Below are 10,497 nucleotides of genomic sequence, written 5' to 3'. Positions count from 1 at the left end.
GATAGATAGTTATATACATAGAAACTAAGATAAATTGTTACATATATCAACCGAAGGACTTGTATACATGCATATAAGTACAACCAATGGACACAAAACTCTGGGGAGGAAGGGTATGTATGGGAGGGGGAGCAATGTTAAAATATATACACAGATAATAATTTAATAATATATATATATATATAAATTGTTATATATATAGATAGATACATAAATGACTAGATAGATACATAGTTACATAAATAATTAGATAGATGAATAGTTACATAGATACGTATACAGATACAAAGATAGATACTTATATACATAGATATTTAGATAAATTGTTACATATATAGATAGACACATAAATGATTAGATAGATACATAGATACATAGGTAGATATACAGATACAATGATAGATACTGAGATACATAGAATCGTAGTAGACAGTACGTGCTAGGAAACTTCCTGTCTTGCCCTCTGGCCCTCACAGGCTGACTGTCCCCAAACCACACATTTCCTGATGCAAAGGCGTCAGCTTCTCAGTGCACACAGGAAACCATAGACCTCTCCTGACACCTCCACGCGGTTCATGAGGCAGCATAGAGCTGAGGGGGAGGCTGGAGGGACTCAGCCTGCTCTCCCCGCCTCCCCCCCCCTATGTACCCAGGGCAGCCGGCCCCCAGCTCAGGCTCTGAGCCCCCGTTTCTGTGGCCCTCTGTGCCTGGTGAGACCCTGGGCTGCCAGCTGCCTCTGGTTATGTCACACTGAAGGCCCCCATGTCCACAGGAGCGAATGCACTGAAGACACTGTCATGTGGGCAGGATTTCCGGGAAGGTTGAGTTTGCACAGAACCACAGGGGCCTGGGTGGGTGGCCAGATTCTGGTCTGGATGTTGGTGTGTGTCCATGGGTCCATTGAGGGCCCAGAACACAGACACTGTGCCTAGGGGAGGTGGTTCCATAGCCTCTTCCCCCCTCACAACACTGAGGCACATCCTTGTGACCTCCCAGGGGAGGGGCCTCCCACCCCCAGGAGGAGCAAACAGAGGAGAGTCAGGACCTGGAGGGAAAGGCTGAGACTCTCAGGTCCCAGCCCAGGGATGGCTGTGAGGCCGCAGCCCCAGGCAGGGCCCAGGCAGAGCTGGGCCACCAGGAGGGCAAAGGTGGGCAAGGGGAGGAAGGGGAACTTCTGTAATAGTGTCAACAAGACAGACAAGATCCTCAGAAGGGGGTAGGTGTACTGTTCTGCTGGGGTCTTTTCTGTACCAACAAGGGTTCAGGAATCTGGAGAAGGGCTGTGCATAATTGGACTAAAGAGACCAGAGAAGAAATAGGAATTTGGAAGGCATTTTGAAAGGCCAGACAGAAACTTGGTTCTAGTGACTAAGCTCCCTAAGTCTCCAGACCCCCTGGGTTTTTATTCCCACATTTTTCCCTATAGCAAAGCAGATATACACATCAAAGGTAAGGTTTGGTAAGCAGTAAAGGATTATCAGGTTGGGGGAACTGCCCTCAGCTGTCTGGCAGCAGCAATAATAAGGCAAAACTTCAGCCCTGCTGCAGCTGTCCATCAGCCTTCTGATGAACTTCTCCTGTTTATTGTGCTAACTTCTAGAATTTGCAAACAGCATATCCCCCTTTTTGTTTTTAATAATTTTAGAAATCAATCACATTCGTGTCCCTTAAAATTGCTTCCTGGTATCAAGGGAATCTTTCTGCCTTAAGCTCCTTTCTGGGCCAACGGTTCTTTGATTCCCCTTCCCAATCACTGTCCAACACATTTTCATGGGTTCCGCTCTCAGTCACTGTCCCCTGTGATATGACAGCAACGATATTCCAGTTCTGGATGGTGGACAAACAGTGATCAATGGCAATGCAGGTCCGACCTTGTTTGGCTTGTTCCTGGGCAGCCTGCACCGAGGCACAGCTGCTGACCGCTGGCACAGCAAGGCATCCTCACCATCCTCCATCTCCGGACTGTTTCTCCTCTGTCTCCTCAGCCTGTTGCTTGGGGCCACCGCCATCTGTGCCTGGAGTCGTCTGGTCAGTTCCTCTCTTGGATCCATTGTGGCAGGAATCCACATGGGCTTGAGGGAGTTTTCTGGAAATAGATAAGCATATTCTTGACCAAAGGTTAATAAAGGAATCCTTTCTATAAACTAGACTCAGGATCTTTTCGTGTTTCCAAACCATTTTTCCTTTGGCTTATTCTGATAGCATGTGTAATTCCACGGGAGGTTTGCCATTAGCATTACAAGTGAAACATTTCAAAGTAAAATAATTGAAAGTAATTAAGGCTTGATGTAACTTGCTTACTCCACTATCCCCCCTTTCTCTGTTTAAATAATATCAAAGTCCTATCTCCCCGAATCTCCAGAACCCCAGCTTTTTATTCCCACGCTAGCGGCCCAGTGCATGAAAATTCATGTACTGGTGAGCTGTGGTGTAGGGGTATATATTTGCTACAAAACTGCTCTCTATCACCCCCTGTGGCCACCTGATTGATTATATCAATTGTTACTGCCCCCTCTGACATTCCAGGAGCCCTCAGTTGCAGGAGGCAACTCGGCAATCAAGGAAAGGCGACACCCCATGACACCTCTGCTGCTGCCACTGCCTGCAGCGCAAGCCCCAGCCAGCCCTGGTTACTTGAGCCTTGGGCAGCCCTGGGTGGCTGGGAAGCCATTATCCAAGGCTTGCCTGCACCTCAGGCTGGCCCTGGGCTGCTGGGTGCTGAGGGAATTGGGGGACTCTGGAGGCAGGCACGTGGACCAGCCCAGCAGGACTGAGGGGACTGGGTGCAGCCATCTTGTGGCTTTGGGCACCGCCATCTTGAGGGCAGGGCACTCAGTTAGCATATTCCCTCCTTATTGGTTGTGGGCTCTGCCATTCTTTGCAAAGGCGTGAGGGTCAATTAGCATATTTTCTCTTTATTAGGCAGGATTTTGCCCTATAGCAAAGCACATATACATATCAAAGGTAAGGTTTGGTAAACAGTAAAGGATGATCAGGTTGGGGGAACGGCCCTCAGCTATCTGGCAGCAGCAATAATAAAGCAAATCTTCAGCCCTGGTGTAGCTATCCATCAGCCTTCTGATGAACTTCTCACAGTTATTATGCTAACTACTGGAATTTGGTTTTAGCAGTATTCAATGGCATTTTTTACATTCATCATCTTGTGCAACCATTGCCTCTACTTCATTCTAAATTATTATCATCACTCCACCCCAAAAGATACTGTGTGTGCACTGTTTTCGTGCAGGTCTCTCCCAGGCACAGGACCAACAGGAATTATATATACAGAGAGATGCATGTGGCAGGGTTGGCTCACACAGTTCAGGAGTCTGGCAAGGCCAAAATGTGCAGGGAGGGCTGATGGCAGGAGACCAGGAGAGCTGCTGTTGCAGTTCAAGCCCCAGGGAGTTGGCTGGCAGAGTCCAGGGGTCAGTCCTGCTCTCTTCAGCCAATGCGAGGAGGCCCACCCACATGGTGGAGGGCAGTTTGCGTTCCTCCCATGACTTAGTGGCTCTGGGGGCTGGGTTGGGTATCCTGGTGATACCCACAACAGTGAGATGAGGTTTCATCCCCCCTCCCCAGCCCATATGGCATCTCACACATGCAGAGAATGAAGAAATCTCACACCAGAAGATTGAAGCCAAAGTGGAAACTTTATTGCAAGCACATTGAGAATCCCACATGGGGATAGGCTCAGTCATGGTTGCCCCTGAAGGCTGGGGTCTAGGGGTACCTATATATATTTGCTACAAACCTGTTCTCTATCGCCCCCTGTGGCCACCTCATGGATTCTCTCCATTGTTGTTGCCCAGAAACAGACCTGAACCTTCTGGATTCCTCTGCCTCAGCTCACCTGATTGTGGCAGCCCCTCCCTAGTTCCTGTGCCTCCCCTCTGAGTCTAAAATCATCCTGTTATTTCTGTGAGGCTGGCTTCCGCAGTTAGGCAGGCTCAGGTGGCTAGGTCTGCCCTGCCTACATTCCATCGGCCTGTGTCTCCCCTGGAGCCGGCCTTGTCTGCCTGCTGGTCAATCAGGCTGACTCCTCTCTATGGTCCTGGGAAGAGGAGGGGTTGAAGCCAAGCATCCTAACCCACGTGGGCCTGGGTGTTCTTGTCCTTGAAAAACAGCGGGAGCAGATCTGGGTGTCCTGTGTTCCAGCGTGAGCCTTGGGGCACTCAGGGAGCTCCCTGCTGGCGCCCTGGGGTCCCCTCTCTCTGGGGGGACTCCCTTGTGGTTACTCCTGTGGTCGCTGTGGGGCCCTGCGCTGGCTGAGCCCAGCTTCCACCAGAATCGCCACCAGGATCATCACGACCACGCCCGCCAGGCCAAGGCGGATGCTGTTCTCCACACTGTAGTTCCGGGAGGCGGGGCCTAGAAGCAGAGGGCAGAGGTCACTGACAGGGCAACACCACCAGGCCAGTCCAGGCCCTAGGAGACAGGAGCCCATGCCCAGCAGAACCCTGAGGTCCCCCCGCCACCAGCCTGGGATCCAAGTGGGGGAGCAGAGGTCTCCAGGGGCTCCTGTAAAGGGGCGGGGCAAGCACTGAGCCCAAGGTCCTCTCCCTCTGCCTCACTCACCTGGTCCTTCCCCGCCCACAGCGCCCACACCTGTCCACTTGCTCTGCCCCTCCCAGTAGAGAGGACCACCTGACAAGCCCCAGAAGGGCTCAGGGAGACTAGGCCACCCGGATGGCACCCTCTCTGCTTCCGCTTGTCTGAGCGGCTGGCCACCCCTCAGGACAACGTCCCATTAGCACAGGCAGCTGGTCCTGGCCCCTGGACACATGGGGTGGGAGCCCCCTGACCTGGCCACAGGGTCACTGGGCCTGGACACTGAGCTCACATCACCCGGCTACTGTGCCACCCACAGTCCCCCAGGGCAGGGAGGTCACAGCATCAGGATCAACTGGGTGGACACCCCAAGGCCTGGCGGATGGGATTCACCATGGTCATGTCCTCCCCCCCATGGGAAGTCTGAGTCACAGCAGGATGAGGAGAGAGGAGAGAGGAGACACTTGGACTTGAAGAATTTCCCCTTTCTCCCTCCCTCATCGTTTCTCCCTCCTTCTCTCCCTCAATCCCTCTCCATGTCCTTGCTGGACTCTGACTCCAGTTCATCTCAGGGTCTGACCACACTAGGCCAGGGGTAAGCCACATCCAAAAATATTCCCCAAAGCACCGTCCCGCTCTGGTCAGGGACCCCGTTGACCACGGGATTTGCCCATGGAGGGCGGATCCCAGGGGTCACATTGCCTGGGCCCCTCAGAGCCTGGCCAGGGGAAAGGGCAGGGCACCCCCACACTGAGGGGAAGGACTCAGGGCCCCTTGAAGGGGTCTGTGCCCACCTGGGGGCTGGGAGCTCAGGCCCCACCCAGCCCAGCAAGGACAGCTCTGTGTCCCCTCTGAGGCGGGGCTCAGGGTCCAGGCCACCGTGGTGTCCAGATGGGACCAGACTCCAGGGCCCTGAGCCAGGGGTGACAGCCGAGGGTCCTGTGTGCAGAGGGAGGGGAGCCCCAGGGCTGGGGGTGAGCAGGAGGACAGGAGCCAGAGGACAGAGATGCGGCTGGGACAGGGGTTGGGGCCCTGGGACCCACCTGAGGGCTGAGTGGAGACATCCTCCTCTGTCACCTGCAGGTCCAGGGGCTCACTGCGCTCAGACCAGATATTAGACCCTTGGTTGTAGAGGCAGCGGTAACTCCCGGCAGTGTCGTGACTCACCGCGGGGATGTGGAATCTGCCCTCTGAGCCCTGAGAACCATCTTGAGACACACTTTTCCGAACATCGTACAGAGTTCTTCGGTCTTGCTCCAGGCGGAATAACCTATCCCCTGCTGGGCCCCGGCACACGAGGGTCACAGCTGTCCCTCGGGGGAGCACAGGGCCTGGCTCGGCCACGAGGGAGGGCCTGGGCATGGGCCCTGGAAGGAAGCAGAGAGGAGGGACTCAGGGACCATGGTGAATCAGGGAATGATCCTTCTCTGGGAGCGGCCGAGGACACAGAGACCCTGGCCTGGCCTCTGGGCATCCGGACGCCACAGGCTCCTTGGAGTCCGAGCAGCACTCGCTAGCCAGGCTCAGTGCCTCGTAACAGACAGCGCCGTAACGATGATGGCTTGTCTCATTTTCGATTCTTACAAGTATATTTCCGGTAGGACATGATCTCACTCATCTGGGGGAAATGGTGAACAACATGGACGGATGAACAAGAACAGACCCGGAGACAAGGAGCCATGGGTCAGACAGTTGGACCTCAGAGGGAGGGTGGGGATAAGAGGGAGAGATCCACCAAAGGACTTGTGTGCACACCTAGGAGCCTAACCAGGGGTCAAGGACAATAGGAGGGGTGTGTGTGTGTGTGTGTGTGTGTGTGTGTGTGTGGCATGCGTGGGGGGGAGGATTGGAATACTGGATTGAGGACAAATATGTGAAAAGTTAATCAATAAAGAGATTAATTTTTAAAATTAAAAATAAAAAGAAAAAAAGAAAAGGAAAATAAAATAAAATGAAATAAAATAAAATAAAAGACAGCACTGCCCCCTGCCCCCAGCAGCACCGTGCAGCCTGGGCCCATGTCTGTGAAGATGGCCCCGGGCCGCTCTGAGGTGAGATGTGAGGGATGGGCAGGAAGCAGCAGATAGCTGAGTGGTCAGGGGAGGCGGGGAAGGGGGGGGTGGGTGCCAGGGGGCGCGCATTGGGGTGGGAGAAGGTCATGAGCGTGGGGTGAGCTTGGTGTGTGAGATGCGGAAAGGAAGCCAGGGCTGTGGCTGAGGGAGACTTGGCCTCGGGACACTCAGGGAGGAGGGATCTGACAAGACCTCCATTTGGCCAGGGAAGGGTTCTGGGTGGGAAGTGACGTCCTCAGATTTGATGTTTCCAAATCCGACCCCAGGAGGGAGAAGTTGGAGCGGAGCAGGCAGGGGGGAGGGGGGTGAAGGGGAAGCCACTGGTGGCCAGGGGACCTGCTGTGGAGCTGAGAGCTCGGCTGGGCTGGGATGTGTGGGCTCTTGTGAGGACATGTGAGGGCGCTGGTGACACCCCGGGGTGTGGGATGGGGTGACAGAGGGAGGGGAAGAGTGGGGGGGGGGGCGGACAGGTGACTGTGGCATATGGTCCTGGACTGAGGCCCGACCCTGAGGACACAGTAGGCAGGTGAGGAAGAGGAGGCAGGTGACAGGGGCAGTAATCAGCATCCAGCTTTGCATTTCCTGGGCCTCAGGTGTCGGGGAATCAGGGCGGATGCCCAGTGGGGTGGGGAGCATCAGTTAGGTGTGTTAAGAGGCACATTTGCTGGTGCCACTTGGGGTGTGAGTCCCCCCCCCCCATCCTCCCTCCCTTTAACCCACAGGATGCCCTTGTGGTGGGCGGGGGGAGGAGCTGGGCAGGAGTGACTCACCTTCCTGCGTGTAGATCACCCGGCCCAGACAGAGCACTGCAAGGGAAGCCCCGGTGAGATGGCCGCCCACCACCCACCTGGTGCCTCAAACGGGGTCCAGGCCCCTGAGCTACAGGAAGGACACCCTCTCCCTCCACCTCCCACCCCCCTGGTCAGCCTGGCTCCCACGGGGTAGCTCCCCCCGCCCCCTGCAGCAAGGTCCACATGGGTTCCCAGGAGGCCTCCCACCACGCCCCCTCTGGCCCTGTGTGTGTGTGTCTGACCTGTCCCCCTCCCGGGGTCTGGAACAGCCCGGGTCCCTCCCCTGGAGCTGGGGCCCAGGTGACACAGAGGAAGCAGAGCCTGAGGCTGAGAGGGATCCCGGGGATTGGGGGCAGGTGGGGTCTGGGTGCCCCTCAGAGTCCCGCCTCTCTGCCCTGAGGTCCTCCCCGCCCAGCAATCGGACTCACCCAGGCCCAGGAGGGTGGAGGGATGGGGGTACATGAGCAGCCCCGCAATGGCTTCTCTGCCCTTGTCCGGGTGAGGCGGGCAGGGCCTGGCCGGTGAGGAAGTGTGCAGGGGTCCTGGTCACGGGCTCTTTTCTGTGGCCTCTCAGGAAGGGAGTGTGGCCACTCCTGGACCCACATGCCCCCATTTGGAGAACCTGAGCGGCCAGGGTTTCCAGGAGGCGTTTCGAGAGAGATGTTTCCTCACCAGGCCGAGCCCATGCCCAGGGGAAGGCCACAGAGAAGTAACTCATCAGACACAGACACACAGGACAGAAGGATGGATGGGTGGATGACCCATAGAGACTCAGCCACACAGACCTACAGTAACACACATACACAAAGGGGTAGTGACATGGGTGGATGCATAGGTGCCTCGATGGATGTCGAGATAGTCACATAGACACTGAGAGACACGGACACATAGACAGAAACCAACGTACATCTGTATATCTATAAAAGCCTAAATGACCACAGGACAAGTTGACTGGTTGCTATGATGAACACTGACCACCAGGGGAAAGATTCATGACACTGGAACTGCCCCCCGCTGGTCAGGGCACTTTCACAGCTAACCTTCCATGGCTGGCCAACCTCCTGCAGCCCCTCGCAGCCACTGGCCAAACTCCCACGGTCCCTACCCCTAGCCAGCTGGCCCTTCCCTCCCAAAAGGCCCCAATTGCTGGCCAGCCCAAGGGACCCTTCTCATGCACAAATTCCTGCACAGGGGCCTCTAATAGATATACTCTTTACCAAACCTTACCTTTGATAGGTATATCTGCTTTGCTATAGGGCAAAATGTGGGAATAAAAACCCAGGGGGTCTGGAGATTCAGGCAACTTAAGTCACTACAGCCAAGTTTCTGTCTGGCTCTCCAAAATGCCTTCCAAATTCCTATTTCTTCTTTGGTCTCTTTAGTCCAATTATGCACAGCCCTTCTCCAGATTCCTGAACACTTGGTGCAGAAAAGACCCCAGCAGAACAGTGCGCCTACCCCCTTCTGAGGATCTTGTCTGTCTTGTTGACACTATTACAGAAGTCCCCCTTCCTCCCCTTGCCCACCTTTGCCCTCCAGGTGGCCCAGCTCTGCCTGGGCCCTGCCTGGGGCTGTGGCCTCACAGCTTTCCCTGGGCTGGGACCTGAGAGTCTCAGCCTTTCCCTCCAGGTCCTGACTCTCCTCTGTTTGCTCCTCTTGGGGGTGGGAGGCCCCTCCCCTGGGAGGTCACAAGGATGGGCCTCAGGGTTGTGAAGGGGGAAGAGGCTATGGAACCACCTTCCCTAGGCACAGTGTCTGTGTTCTGGGCCCTCAATGGACCCATGGACACACACCAACATCCAGACCAGAATCTGGCCACTCTCTCAGGCCCCTGTGGCTCTGTGCACACTCAACCTTCCGAGAAGTCCTGCCTACATGACAGTGTCTTCAGTGCATTCGCTCCTGTGGACATGGGGGCGTCCGGTGTGACATAACCAGAGGCAGCTGGCAGCCCAGGGTCTCACCGGGCACAAAGGGCCACAGAGACAAGGACTCAAGGCCTGAGCTGGGGGCCGGCTGCCCTGGGTGCATGGAGGGTGGGGAGGGCGGGGAGAGCAGGCTGAGTCCTTCCAGCCTCCCCCTCAGCTCTATGCTGCCCCAGAAACCGCGTGGAGGTGTCAGGAGAGGTCTATGGTTTCCTGTGTGCACTGAGAAGCTGAAGCCTTTGCATCAGGAAATGTGTGGTTTGGGGACAGGCAGCCTGTGAGGGCCAGCGGGCAAGACAAGAAGTTTCCCAGCACGTACTGTCCACTATGATTCTATGTATCTCAGTATTTATCATTGTATCCTTGTATCTATCTGATCATTTATGTATCTATCTATATATCTCAAAATTTATCTAAATATCTATGTATATAGGTATCTATCATTGTATCTGTATAGCTATCTATGTAACTATGCGTCTATCTAATTATTTATGTAACTATGTATCTATCTAATAATTTATATATCTATATATCTATCTATCTGTGTAACTATGTGTCTAAGTATCTATGTATTTACATAACTATCTCTGTATCTATCTAAATATCTATTCAACTGTCTGTATTTATATAATTTTTTATCTGACCATCTACATAGCTATATATATACACCCCAGTATGTGTTTATGTAATGAAGTATCTTTGTAACGATCTCTATATCCATATTTGCATCTATGCATCTATCTGTGTAACTATCAATTTGTGTATCTGTGTAACAACCTATACCTCTAGGTATCTGAGGATCCAGCTATGTAGGATCCAGCTAGGGACCATCTATCATCTATCATTCTATCTATCTATCTATCTATCTATCTATCTATCTATCTATCTATCCATCCATCCATCTATCTATCATCATCATCTATGTCTGTCTATCACCGGTGAATTAATACCATGTGGGATTGATGTCATGGGTTGAGCCTGGTTGGGACAGATGTCGCTACAAACTGCTGTGTGGACATATGAGAAATGTTGTTTTTCATATGAGTATCACCCAGGCCTCTCTGGACCCATAAAGGGGAAACTGGGTTTGGGGCTGAGAGCTCCCCGCCTCCCTCCATGAGAAACCACGGAAACAAGGTCACATGACCCGGCCCCTTT

General features: G+C 53.8%; 1 protein-coding gene across 1 annotated transcript; it reads right to left on the bottom strand.

Annotated features, from left to right (window-relative positions):
• Window positions 1–3,636: 3,636 nt before the first annotated feature.
• LOC311633914 (leukocyte-associated immunoglobulin-like receptor 2) lies at window positions 3,637–6,169 on the bottom strand (the record flags this gene model as incomplete). Its single annotated transcript, XM_084906920.1, has 3 exons — window positions 3,637–4,371; window positions 5,595–5,918; window positions 6,136–6,169. The coding sequence occupies 3 exons, from the start codon at window positions 6,167–6,169 to the stop codon at window positions 4,235–4,237; spliced, it is 495 nt and encodes a 164-aa protein (XP_084763046.1). The 3' UTR covers window positions 3,637–4,234.
• Between the last annotated feature and the right edge of the window lie 4,328 nt (window positions 6,170–10,497).

This window comes from Pipistrellus hanaki (assembly GCF_964339955.1).
Source record: "Pipistrellus hanaki genome assembly, chromosome: 15".
Classification (NCBI taxonomy): Eukaryota; Metazoa; Chordata; class Mammalia; order Chiroptera; family Vespertilionidae; genus Pipistrellus; species Pipistrellus hanaki.
This window is presented reverse-complemented; position numbering and strand designations above follow the sequence as displayed.